Source organism: Heterodontus francisci, chromosome 3 (assembly GCF_036365525.1).
Source record: "Heterodontus francisci isolate sHetFra1 chromosome 3, sHetFra1.hap1, whole genome shotgun sequence".
NCBI lineage: Eukaryota > Metazoa > Chordata > Chondrichthyes > Heterodontiformes > Heterodontidae > Heterodontus > Heterodontus francisci.
This window is the reverse complement of record NC_090373.1, coordinates 173,895,018-173,909,524: the sequence shown is the minus strand read 5'-3', so window position 1 is coordinate 173,909,524 and position 14,507 is coordinate 173,895,018. Positions and strand designations below refer to the sequence as shown.

At 41.5% G+C, this 14,507-nt stretch overlaps 1 protein-coding gene across 5 annotated transcripts in view; it reads left to right on the top strand.

Moving 5' to 3' along the window:
- LOC137364492 (TOG array regulator of axonemal microtubules protein 2-like) overlaps positions 1–14,507 on the top strand; it is a 210,965-nt gene that overhangs the window by 111,489 nt on the left and 84,969 nt on the right. For 3 of the 5 annotated variants that reach the window (XM_068027681.1, XM_068027680.1, XM_068027679.1), the window contains exons 6-8: positions 11,996–12,156; positions 13,322–13,395; positions 14,366–14,506. In XM_068027681.1, coding sequence (XP_067883782.1) covers positions 11,996–12,156; positions 13,322–13,395; positions 14,366–14,506 — 376 coding nt within the window. The remainder of the gene's footprint in view (positions 1–11,995; positions 12,157–13,321; positions 13,396–14,365; position 14,507) is intronic. The other 2 variants (XM_068027683.1, XM_068027682.1) reach the window with 1 other exon arrangement.

Genomic DNA, 14,507 nt, shown 5'->3' with positions numbered 1-14,507 from the left:
TAAACCATCTGAACCCCTCGATTAGATTCCAGTCTGTAATCACTCCCGGGTATCCATTATTCTATATATAAACCATCTGAACCCCTCGATTAGATTCCAGTCTGTAATCACTCCCGGGATTCCATTATTCTATATATAAACCATCTGAACCCCTCGATTAGATTCCAGTCTGTAATCACTCCCGGGTATCCGTTATTCTATATATAAACCATCTGAACCCCTCGATTAGATTCCAGTCTGTAATCACTCCCGGGTATCCATTATTCTATATATAAACCATCTGAACCCCTCGATTAGATTCCAGTCTGTAATCACTCCCGGGTATCCATTATTCTATATATAAACCATCTGAACCCCTCGATTAGATTCCAGTCTGTAATCACTCCCGGGTATCTGTTATTCTATATATAAACCACCTGAACCCCTCGATTAGATTCCAGTCTGTAATCACTCCCGGGTATCCGTTATTCTACATATAAACCATCTGAACCCCTCGATTAGATTCCAGTCTGTAATCACTCCCGGGTATCCATTATTCTACATATAAACCATCTGAAGCCCTTGATTAGATTCTTGTCTGTAATCACTCCCGGGTATCCATTATTCTATTTATAAACCATCTGAAGCCCTTGATTAGATTCTTGTCTGTAATCACTGCCGGGTATCCGTTATTCTATAAATATGAATCAGCTGAACTCCTCGATTAGATTCCAGTCTGTAATCACTCCCGGGTATCCATTATTCTATTTATAAACCATCTGAAGCCCTTGATTAGATTCTTGTCTGTAATCACTGCCGGGTATCCGTTATTCTATAAATATGAATCAGCTGAACTCCTCGATTAGATTCCAGTCTGTGTTCACTCCCGGGTATCCATTATTCTATATATAAACCACCAGAAGCCCTCGATTAGATTCCAGTCTAATCACTCCTGGGTATCCATTATTCTATATATAAACCATCTGAGTCTCTTGATAAGATTCCAGTCTGTAATCACTCCCGGGATTCCATTATTCTATATATAAACCATCTGAACCCCTCGATTAGATTCCAGTCTGTAATCACTCCCGGGATTCCATTATTCTATATATAAACCATCTGAACCCCTCGATTAGATTCCAGTCTGTAATCACTCCCGGGATTCCATTATTCTATATATAAACCATCTGAACCCCTCGATTAGATTCCAGTCTGTAATCACTCCCGGGATTCCATTATTCTATATATAAACCATCTGAACCCCTCGATTAGATTCCAGTCTGTAATCACTCCCGGGATTCCATTATTCTATATATAAACCATCTGAACCCCTCGATTAGATTCCAGTCTGTAATTCCTCCTGGGTATCCGTTATTCTATATATAAACCACCTGAACCCCTCGATTAGATTCCAGTGTGTGATCCCTCCCGGGTATCCATTATTCTATATATAAACCATCTGAGTCTCTTGATAAGATTCCAGTCTGTAATCACTCCCGGGATTCCATTATTCTATATATAAACCATCTGAACCCGTCAATTAGATTCCAGTCTGTAATCACTCCCGGGATTCCATTATTCTATATATAAACCATCTGAACCCCTCGATTAGATTCCAGTCTGTAATCACTCCCGGGATTCCATTATTCTATATATAAACCATCTGAACCCCTCGATTAGATTCCAGTCTGTAATCACTCCCGGGTCTCCATTATTCTATATATAAACCATCTGAACCCCTCGATTAGATTCCAGTCTGTAATCACTCCCGGGTATCCATTAATCTATATATAAACCATCTGAACCCCTCGATTAGATTCCAGTCTGTAATTCCTCCTGGGTATCCATTATTCTATATATAAACCATCTGAACCCCTCGATTAGATTCCAGTCTGTAATCACTCCCGGGATTCCATTATTCTATATATAAACCATCTGAACCCCTCGATTAGATTCCAGTCTGTAATCACTCCCGGGATTCCATTATTCTATATATAAACCATCTGAACCCCTCGATTAGATTCCAGTCTGTAATCACTCCCGGGATTCCATTATTCTATATATAAACCATCTGAACCCCTCGATTAGATTCCAGTCTGTAATCACTCCCGGGTATCCATTATTCTATATATAAACCATCTGAACCCCTCGATTAGATTCCAGTCTGTAATCACTCCCGGGATTCCATTATTCTATATATAAACCATCTGAACCCCTCGATTAGATTCCAGTCTGTAATCACTCCCGGGATTCCATTATTCTATATATAAACCATCTGAACCCCTCGATTAGATTCCAGTCTGTAATCACTCCCGGGTATCCATTATTCTATATATAAACCATCTGAACCCCTCGATTAGATTCCAGTCTGTAATCACTCCCGGGTATCCGTTATTCTATATATAAACCATCTGAACCCCTCGATTAGATTCCAGTCTGTAATCACTCCCGGGTATCCATTATTCTATATATAAACCATCTGAACCCCTCGATTAGATTCCAGTCTGTAATCACTCCCGGGATTCCATTATTCTATATATAAACCATCTGAACCCCTCGATTAGATTCCAGTCTGTAATCACTCCCGGGATTCCATTATTCTATATATAAACCATCTGAACCCCTCGATTAGATTCCAGTCTGTAATCACTCCCGGGTATCCATTATTCTATATATAAACCATCTGAACCCCTCGATTAGATTCCAGTCTGTAATCACTCCCGGGTATCCGTTATTCTATATATAAACCATCTGAACCACTCGATTAGATTCCAGTGTGTGATCCCTCCCGGGTATCCGTTATTCTATATATAAACCACCTGAACCCCTCGATTAGATTCCAGTGTGTGATCCCTCCCGGGTATCCGTTATTCTATATATAAACCATCTGAACCCCTCGATTAGATTCCAGTCTGTAATCACTCCCGGGATTCCATTATTCTATATATAAACCATCTGAACCCCTCGATTAGATTCCAGTCTGTAATCACTCCCGGGTATCCATTATTCTATATATAAACCATCTGAACCCCTCGATTAGATTCCAGTCTGTAATCACTCCCGGGATTCCATTATTCTATATATAAACCATCTGAACCCCTCGATTAGATTCCAGTCTGTAATCACTCCCGGGTATCCATTATTCTATATATAAACCATCTGAACCCCTCGATTAGATTCCAGTGTGTGATCCCTCCCGGGTATCCGTTATTCTATATATAAACCATCTGAACCCGTCAATTAGATTCCAGTCTGTAATCACTCCCGGGTATCCGTTATTCTATATATAAACCATCTGAACCCCTCTATTAGATTCCAGTCTGTAATCACTCCCGGGTATCCGTTATTCTATATATAAACCATCTGAACCCCTCGATTAGATTCCATCTGTAATCACTCCCGGGTATCCGTTATTCTATATATAAACCATCTGAACCCCTCGATTAGATTCCAGTCTGTAATCACTCCCGGGTATCCGTTATTCTATATATAAACCATCTGAACCCCTCGATTAGATTCCAGTCTGTGATCACTCCCGGGTATCCGTTACTCTATATATAAACCATCTGAACCCCTCGATTAGATTCCAGTCTGTAATCACTCCCGGGTGTCCGTTATTCTATATATAAACCATCTGAACGCCTCGATTAGATTCCAGTCTGTAATCACTCCCGGTTATACGTTATTCTAAATATAAACCATCTGAACCCGTCAATTAGATTCCAGTCTGTAATCACTCCCGGGTATCCGTTATTCTATATATAAACCATCTGAACCCCTCGATTAGATTCCAGTCTGTAATCACTCCCAGGTATACGTTATTCTAAATATAAACCATCTGAACCCGTCAATTAGATTCCAGTCTGTAATCACTCCCGGGTATCCGTTATTCTATATATAAACCATCTGAACCCCTCGATCAGATTCCTGTCTCTAATCACTCCCGGGTATCCATTATTCTATAAATATATATCATCTGAACCCCTCGATCAGATTCCAGTCTGTAATCACTCCCGGGTATCCGTTATTCTATATATAAACCATCAGAACCCCTCGATTAGAGTCCAGTCTGTAATCACTCCCGGGTATCCGTTATTCTATATATAAACCATCTGAACCCCTCGATCAGATTCCAGTCTGTAATCACTCCCAGGTATCCATTATTCTATATATAAACCATCTGAACCCCTCGATTAGATTCCAGTCTTCAATCACTCCCAGGTATCCATTATTCTATATCTAAACCATCTGAACCGCTCGATCAGATTCCAGTCTGTAATCACTCCCGGGATTCCATTATTCTATATATAATCCATCTGAACCCCTCGATTAGATTCCAGTCTGTAATCACTCCCGGGATTCCATTATTCTATATATAAACCATCTGAACCCCTCGATTAGATTCCAGTCTGTAATCACTCCCGGGATTCCATTATTCTATATATAAACCATCTGAACCCCTCGATTAGATTCCAGTCTGTAATCACTCCCGGGATTCCATTATTCTATATATAAACCATCTGAACCCCTCGATTAGATTCCAGTCTGTAATCACTCCCGGGATTCCATTATTCTATATATAAACCATCTGAACCCCTCGATTAGATTCCAGTCTGTAATCACTCCCGGGATTCCATTATTCTATATATAAACCATCTGAACCCCTCGATTAGATTCCAGTCTGTAATCACTCCCGGGATTCCATTATTCTATATATAAACCATCTGAACCCCTCGATTAGATTCCAGTCTGTAATCACTCCCGGGATTCCATTATTCTATATATAAACCATCTGAACCCCTCGATTAGATTCCAGTCTGTAATCACTCCCGGGTATCCATTATTCTATATATAAACCATCTGAACCCCTCGATTAGATTCCAGTCTGTAATCACTCCCGGGTATCCGTTATTCTATATATAAACCATCTGAACCACTCGATTAGATTCCAGTGTGTGATCCCTCCCGGGTATCCGTTATTCTATATATAAACCACCTGAACCCCTCGATTAGATTCCAGTGTGTGATCCCTCCCGGGTATCCGTTATTCTATATATAAACCATCTGAACCCCTCGATTAGATTCCAGTCTGTAATCACTCCCGGGATTCCATTATTCTATATATAAACCATCTGAACCCCTCGATTAGATTCCAGTCTGTAATCACTCCCGGGTATCCATTATTCTATATATAAACCATCTGAACCCCTCGATTAGATTCCAGTCTGTAATCACTCCCGGGATTCCATTATTCTATATATAAACCATCTGAACCCCTCGATTAGATTCCAGTCTGTAATCACTCCCGGGTATCCATTATTCTATATATAAACCATCTGAACCCCTCGATTAGATTCCAGTGTGTGATCCCTCCCGGGTATCCGTTATTCTATATATAAACCATCTGAACCCGTCAATTAGATTCCAGTCTGTAATCACTCCCGGGTATCCGTTATTCTATATATAAACCATCTGAACCCCTCTATTAGATTCCAGTCTGTAATCACTCCCGGGTATCCGTTATTCTATATATAAACCATCTGAACCCCTCGATTAGATTCCATCTGTAATCACTCCCGGGTATCCGTTATTCTATATATAAACCATCTGAACCCCTCGATTAGATTCCAGTCTGTAATCACTCCCGGGTATCCGTTATTCTATATATAAACCATCTGAACCCCTCGATTAGATTCCAGTCTGTGATCACTCCCGGGTATCCGTTATTCTATATATAAACCATCTGAACCCCTCGATTAGATTCCAGTCTGTAATCACTCCCGGGTGTCCGTTATTCTATATATAAACCATCTGAACCCGTCAATTAGATTCCAGTCTGTAATCACTCCCGGGTATCCGTTATTCTATATATAAACCATCTGAACCCCTCGATTAGATTCCAGTCTGTAATCACTCCCAGGTATACGTTATTCTAAATATAAACCATCTGAACCCGTCAATTAGATTCCAGTCTGTAATCACTCCCGGGTATCCGTTATTCTATATATAAACCATCTGAACCCCTCGATCAGATTCCTGTCTCTAATCACTCCCGGGTATCCATTATTCTATAAATATATATCATCTGAACCCCTCGATCAGATTCCAGTCTGTAATCACTCCCGGGTATCCGTTATTCTATATATAAACCATCAGAACCCCTCGATCAGATTCCAGTCTGTAATCACTCCCGGGTATCCGTTATTCTATATATAAACCATCTGAACCCCTCGATCAGATTCCTGTCTCTAATCACTCCCGGGTATCCATTATTCTATAAATATATATCATCTGAACCCCTCGATCAGATTCCAGTCTGTAATCACTCCCGGGTATCCGTTATTCTATATATAAACCATCTGAACCCCTCGATCAGATTCCTGTCTCTAATCACTCCCGGGTATCCATTATTCTATAAATATATATCATCTGAACCCCTCGATCAGATTCCAGTCTGTAATCACTCCCGGGTATCCGTTATTCTATATATAAACCATCTGAACCCCTCGATCAGATTCCTGTCTCGAATCACTCCCGGGTATCCATTATTCTATAAATATATATCATCTGAACCCCTCGATTAGATTCCAGTCTGTAATCACTCCCGGGATTCCATTATTCTATATATAAACCATCTGAACCCCTCGATTAGATTCCAGTCTGTAATCACTCCCGGGTATCCATTATTCTATATATAAACCATCTGAACCCCTCGATTAGATTCCAGTCTGTAATCACTCCCGGGTATCCGTTATTCTATATATAAACCATCTGAACCACTCGATTAGATTCCAGTGTGTGATCCCTCCTGGGTATCCGTTATTCTATATATAAACCACCTGAACCCCTCGATTAGATTCCAGTGTGTGATCCCTCCCGGGTATCCGTTATTCTATATATAAACCATCTGAACCCCTCGATTAGATTCCAGTCTGTAATCACTCCCGGGATTCCATTATTCTATATATAAACCATCTGAACCCCTCGATTAGATTCCAGTCTGTAATCACTCCCGGGTATCCATTATTCTATATATAAACCATCTGAACCCCTCGATTAGATTCCAGTCTGTAATCACTCCCGGGATTCCATTATTCTATATATAAACCATCTGAACCCCTCGATTAGATTCCAGTCTGTAATCACTCCCGGGTATCCATTATTCTATATATAAACCATCTGAACCCCTCGATTAGATTCCAGTGTGTGATCCCTCCCGGGTATCCGTTATTCTATATATAAACCATCTGAACCCGTCAATTAGATTCCAGTCTGTAATCACTCCCGGGTATCCGTTATTCTATATATAAACCATCTGAACCCCTCTATTAGATTCCAGTCTGTAATCACTCCCGGGTATCCGTTATTCTATATATAAACCATCTGAACCCCTCGATTAGATTCCATCTGTAATCACTCCCGGGTATCCGTTATTCTATATATAAACCATCTGAACCCCTCGATTAGATTCCAGTCTGTAATCACTCCCGGGTATCCGTTATTCTATATATAAACCATCTGAACCCCTCGATTAGATTCCAGTCTGTGATCACTCCCGGGTATCCGTTATTCTATATATAAACCATCTGAACCCCTCGATTAGATTCCAGTCTGTAATCACTCCCGGGTGTCCGTTATTCTATATATAAACCATCTGAACCCGTCAATTAGATTCCAGTCTGTAATCACTCCCGGGTATCCGTTATTCTATATATAAACCATCTGAACCCCTCGATTAGATTCCAGTCTGTAATCACTCCCAGGTATACGTTATTCTAAATATAAACCATCTGAACCCGTCAATTAGATTCCAGTCTGTAATCACTCCCGGGTATCCGTTATTCTATATATAAACCATCTGAACCCCTCGATCAGATTCCTGTCTCTAATCACTCCCGGGTATCCATTATTCTATAAATATATATCATCTGAACCCCTCGATCAGATTCCAGTCTGTAATCACTCCCGGGTATCCGTTATTCTATATATAAACCATCAGAACCCCTCGATCAGATTCCAGTCTGTAATCACTCCCGGGTATCCGTTATTCTATATATAAACCATCTGAACCCCTCGATCAGATTCCTGTCTCTAATCACTCCCGGGTATCCATTATTCTATAAATATATATCATCTGAACCCCTCGATTAGATTCCAGTCTGTAATCATTCCCGGGTATCCGTTATTCTATATATAAACCATCTGAACCCCTCGATCAGATTCCTGTCTCTAATCACTCCCGGGTATCCATTATTCTATAAATATATATCATCTGAACCCCTCGATCAGATTCCAGTCTGTAATCACTCCCGGGTATCCGTTATTCTATATATAAACCATCTGAACCCCTCGATCAGATTCCTGTCTCGAATCACTCCCGGGTATCCATTATTCTATAAATATATATCATCTGAACCCCTCGATTAGATTCCAGTCTGTAATCACTCCCGGGTATCCGTTATTCTATATATAAACCATCTGAACCCCTTGATTAGATTCCAGTCTTCAATCACTCCCAGGTATCCATTATTCTATATCTAAACCATCTGAACCGCTCGATCAGATTCGTGTCTCTAATCACTCCCGGGTATCCATTATTCTATAAATATGAATCAGCTGAACTCCTCGATTAGATTCCAGTCTGTGATCACTCCGGGGTATCCATTATTCTATATATAAACCATCGGAACCCCTCGATCAGATTCCAGTCTGTAATCATTCCCGTGTATCTGTTATTCTATATATAAACCATCTGAACCCCTCGATTAGATTCCAGTCTGTAATCACTCCTGGGTATCCGTTATTCTATATATAAACCACCTGAACCCCTCGATTAGATTCCAGTCTGTAATCACTCCCGGGTATCCATTATTCTATATATAAACCATCTGAACCCCTCGATTAGATTCCAGTCTGCATCACTCCCGGGTATCCATTATTCTATATATAAACCATCTGAACCCCTCGATTAGATTCCAGTCTGCATCACTCCCGGGTATCCGTTATTCTATATATAAACCACCTGAACCCCTCGATTAGATTCCAGTGTGTGATCCCTCCCGGGTATCCGTTATTCTATATATAAACCATCTGAACCCCTCGATTAGATTCCAGTGTGTGATCCCTCCCGGGTATCCGTTATTCTATATATAAACCATCTGAACCCGTCAATTAGATTCCAGTCTGTGATCACTCCCGGGTATCCGTTATTCTATATATAAACCATCTGAACCCCTCGATTAGATTCCAGTCTGTAATCACTCCCGGGTATCCGTTATTCTATATATAAACCATCTGAGTCTCTTGATAAGATTCCAGTCTGTAATCACTCCCGGGTATCCGTTATTCTATATATAAACCATCTGAACCCGTCAATTAGATTCCAGTCTTTGATCACTCCCGGGTATCCGTTATTCTATATATAAACCACCTGAACCCGTCAATTAGATTCCAGTCTGTAATCACTCCCGGGTATCCATTATTCTATATATAAACCATCTGAACCCCTCGATTAGATTCCAGTCTGTAATCACTCCCAGGTATCCATTATTCTATATATAAACCACCTGAACCCGTCAATTAGATTCCAGTCTGTAATCACTCCCGGGTATCCATTATTCTATATATAAACCATCTGAACCCCTCGATTAGATTCCAGTCTGTAATCACTCCCGGGTATCCATTATTCTATATATAAACCATCTGAACCCCTCGATTAGATTCCAGTCTGCAATCACTCCCGGGTATCCATTATTCTATATATAAACCATCTGAACCCCTCGATTAGATTCCAGTCTGTAATCACTCCCGGGTATCCATTATTCTATATATAAACCATCTGAACCCCTCGATTAGATTCCAGTCTGTAATCACTCCCGGGTATCCGTTATTCTATATATAAACCATCTGAACCCCTCGATTAGATTCCAGTCTGTAATCACTCCCGGGTATCCGTTATTCTATATATAAACCATCTGAACCCCTCGATCAGATTCCAGTCTGTAATCACTCCCGGGGATCCATTATTCTATATATAAACCATCTGAACCCCTCGATTAGATTCCAGTCTGCAATCACTCCCGGGTATCCGTTATTCTATATATAAACCATCTGAACCCCTCGATCAGATTCCAGTCTGTAATCACTCCCGGGGATCCATTATTCTATATATAAACCATCTGAACCCCTCGATTAGATTCCAGTCTGTAATCACTCCCGGGTATCCATTATTCTATGTATAAACCACCTGAACCCCTCGATTAGATTCCAGTCTGTAATCACTCCCGGGTATCCGTTATTCTATATATAAACCATCTGAACCCCTCGATCAGATTCCAGTCTGTAATCACTCCCGGGTATCCGTTATTCTATATATAAACCATCTGAACCCCTCGATTAGATTCCAGTCTGTAATCACTCCCGGGGATCCATTATTCTATATATAAACCATCTGAACCCCTCGATTAGATTCCAGTCTGTAATCACTCCCGGGTATCCATTATTCTATGTATAAACCACCTGAACCCCTCGATTAGATTCCAGTCTGTAATCACTCCCGGGTATCCGTTATTCTATATATAAACCATCTGAACCCCTCGATCAGATTCCAGTCTGTAATCACTCCCGGGTATCCGTTATTCTATATATAAACCACCTGAACCCCTCGATTAGATTCCAGTCTGTAATCACTCCCGGGATTCCATTATTCTATATATAAACCATCTGAACCCCTCGATTAGATTCCAGTCTGCAATCACTCCTGGGTATCCGTTATTCTATATATAAACCACCAGAACCCCTCGATTAGATTCCAGTCTGTGATCCCTCCCGGGTATCCATTACTCAATATATAAACCATCTGAACGCCTCGATTAGATTCCAGTCTGTGATCACTCCCGGGTATCCGTTATTCTATATATAAACCACCTGAACCCCTCGATTAGATTCCAGTGTGTGATCCCTCCCGGGTATCCGTTATTCTATATATAAACCATCTGAACCCGTCAATTAGATTCCAGTCTGTGATCACTCCCGGGTATCCGTTATTCTATATATAAACCATCTGAACCCCTCGATTAGATTCCAGTCTGTAATCACTCCCGGGTATCCGTTATTCTATATATAAACCATCTGAATCCCTCGATTAGATTCCAGTCTGTAATCACTCCCGGGTATCCGTTATTCTATCTATAAACCATCTGAACCCCTCGATCAGATTCCTGTCTCTAATCACTCCCGGGTATCCATTATTCTATAAATATATATCATCTGAACCCCTCGATCAGATTCCAGTCTGTAATCACTCCCGGGTATCCGTTATTCTATATATAAACCATCAGAACCCCTCGATCAGATTCCAGTCTGTAATCACTCCCAGGTATCCATTATTCTATATCTAAACCATCTGAACCCCTCGATCAGATTCCTGTCTCTAATCACTCCCGGGTATCCATTATTCTATAAATATATATCATCTGAACCCCTCGATCAGATTCCAGTCTGTAATCACTCCCGGGTATCCGTTATTCTACATATAAACCATCTGAACCCCTCGATTAGAGTCCAGTCTGTAATCACTCCCGGGTATCCGTTATTCTACATATAAACCATCTGAACCCCTCGATTAGATTCCAGTCTGTAATCACTCCCGGGTATCCATTATTCTATTTATAAACCATCTGAAGCCCTTGATTAGATTCCAGTCTGTAATCACTCCCGGGTATCCATTATTCTATATATAAACCATCTGAACCCCTCGATTAGATTCCAGTCTGTAATCACTCCCGGGTATCCGTTATTTTATATATAAACCATCTGAACCCCTTGATTAGATTCTTGTCTGTAATCACTCCCGGGTATCCATTATTCTACATATAAACCATCTGAACCCCTCGATTAGATTCCAGTCTGTAATCACTCCCGGGTATCCATTATTCTATATATAAACCATCTGAACCCCTCGATTAGATTTCATTCCAGTGGTTTGGGGATCCATTGTTCTCTGTTTATTTTCTAGATTCAGATCTCCCTTCAACAACTGCGTAGCAGCGCTGAGAAGAAGCGGAAATTACTGTGCGCCAGTTTATCTCAGTCGTCTTTTAAGTTGCCAAGTTCAGTCGGGAGCAGCATCCAGCCACTGCCTTCCAGACCTGTGCAGCAAACGCTCCACATCACAATGTAAGGGACTGAGGACCACCTGTCTATATACTCATTTATTCAGGGTTTCCTGTTCCTCCATCTATTCTGTGAGGTAATCCTTCCCCCACTCTAAAGTTCAGCTGTAATCCCAATGTGCTGACTTCAAACAGACCAGAATCATTTCTCTCATTGACCCTTTTCCAATCACGTATTGGGAAAAGGAACACTTTGCTACAATTCGCAGCCAGCCATCGTTCTAGGATTGGGCATAGCAGGACCAGATACAATGTACAGCACCCGCTCCTCTGACTCTTCACAGCCACAATTCAAATATTCCCACTGCACACTCCAGGCAGTGACATGGCCTCTCTGAGTGAGACTGCCTGGAATTACAGTTGATGTTGTTTCATTAATCCTGTACTTTATAGCATCAGACAATGGAAACTTGATGACATTTGGACCCAGATGTAATTTTAATGGGCACATGGTTGCAGCTGCTCTGATCAGTCAAAGCAGCAGGGGTGGGAGGGGCCGGAGCGAGTGTTGATTTACGGCCCAAGGGAAGAGCAACTCAGCGCGTCCTACTCCCCCTGTCCTTTCCCTGTAGCCCAGCAAATTGTTTCGCTTCAGGGACTTATCCAGTTCCCTTTTGAAAGCCACGGTTGAATCGGCCTCCATCACACTCTCATTCCAGATCATAACCATTCGCCATGTGAAAAAAAAGGTTCTCCTCATGTAGCCTTTGATTTTGATGCTAATCTTTTAAATCTGTGTCCTCTGGATCTCGACCCTTCTGCCAAGGGAAACAGTTTCTCTCCCAGGTTAAGCAGGCGGCGTGGGAGTGGGGGGATTGGGAGAGAGGAGACTGGGGTTGACACTCACCTCGACCCATGCATCCACCTGAAAGCTGTTGCAGGTTGAAGTCACCACCCTCCCCCACTGCATCCCCCCCCTCCCCCACTGCCCCAATGTCAGTATTAATCACTCCGGGTCCAGCAATGTCTTCTCACTCTCACTCTCCCTCTCCCTATCTCTCTTTCCTTACTTCCTCATCATTTTGTTTTGTTTTTTGCTAAATATCCCTTTTTCGTTTTACATAAATTTTTATTCTGTTCATTTTGAGAGTGAGCATACTTGCACCTCTTTTGCACTTTTACACTTACACATGCATTAGAGTAAAACTCTTGTCTTTCCTTCCTGTTAGGACCCCTTTGGAGAGGGACCCATTCACTCAGGGTCCAAGCTCAAGTCCTGAAGAGCAGGAGCCACAGCCTCCAGGTAGGATTCCCTTTCTTCATTACACTTCCACACAAGAACATGAGGAATAGGAACAGGATGATGTCATACGCCCTCTTGAGTCTACGCTCCCATTCAATAAAATCATGACGAATCTTCCACCTCAACTCCACTTCTCACCCTATCCCCATATCCCTTCATTCTAATATTTTCCAAAATCTATCAATTTCAGCCTTGAATATATTCATCGACTGAATTCCAAAGATACATTTACTCTTGTTTCACTCCCCCTGGGACTGCTGCCTCAGTGAAGACTCTAAGAAGGAAAGTAGGCAAACATACGTTATCGGCTCCTCCATGTCTTCCCAGCCACCATGGGATAGAATTGTGATTTGCCACTAGGATGGATATCCGGCTTTCTGGATCTGCTGCTCATTGCGGAAACAGCCCTATATCATCGGGAATGAGAAGTGGGCTATTTCTCAACTGAGGCATAACCAATCAAAGGAGTGCTGTCTATCACTCAAGCATAACCAATCAATCAATCTATGCATCGCAAAGACTTATGTCTAGCACACATGCATCCTGATTTTTAGATGTTGATAACCTCCCGAGGGCAGCAGTCCAAAGATTTACAATTATGCCCGAATGGCAGCATTGAGAACACTTTCGTGACAATGGTTTTCAATGGACAAGCCAGCTTAAATAGCCTGCCACCTTACAGCTAAACATCCCAACCAGACCTCTATCACCATGAGCAATGCCACAGATGATCAGCTAGTCTGTAGTAAGTTATGATGACACAGTTGAGACAGAAGACTGGCTGCATGAAGGGTTTTGTGTATCAAGTTCCATACCATTGCACATTTCTGCTGAGATATCAGAGTACCCCCGACCTGTCCCGTCCTATTATTATGACGCACAATGCTCAAATATTGCAGCTTAATAAACTTGTCAGAATTGATCCCTTCAAGATAATGGTTTAGGAAGAGAAGTATTGTTTTAATTACAGCTGCCATTAAAGATGACTGCGCCACAGAACTGAAAGAGACTAAGAATAGCAGGAACCGAGTGAAATCTGCCCCTATAACTGAAAGAAAGGCATCGCGAGAGGACACAAGCTCTCCTCAAACTAAAACCCACCAGAGCACAGG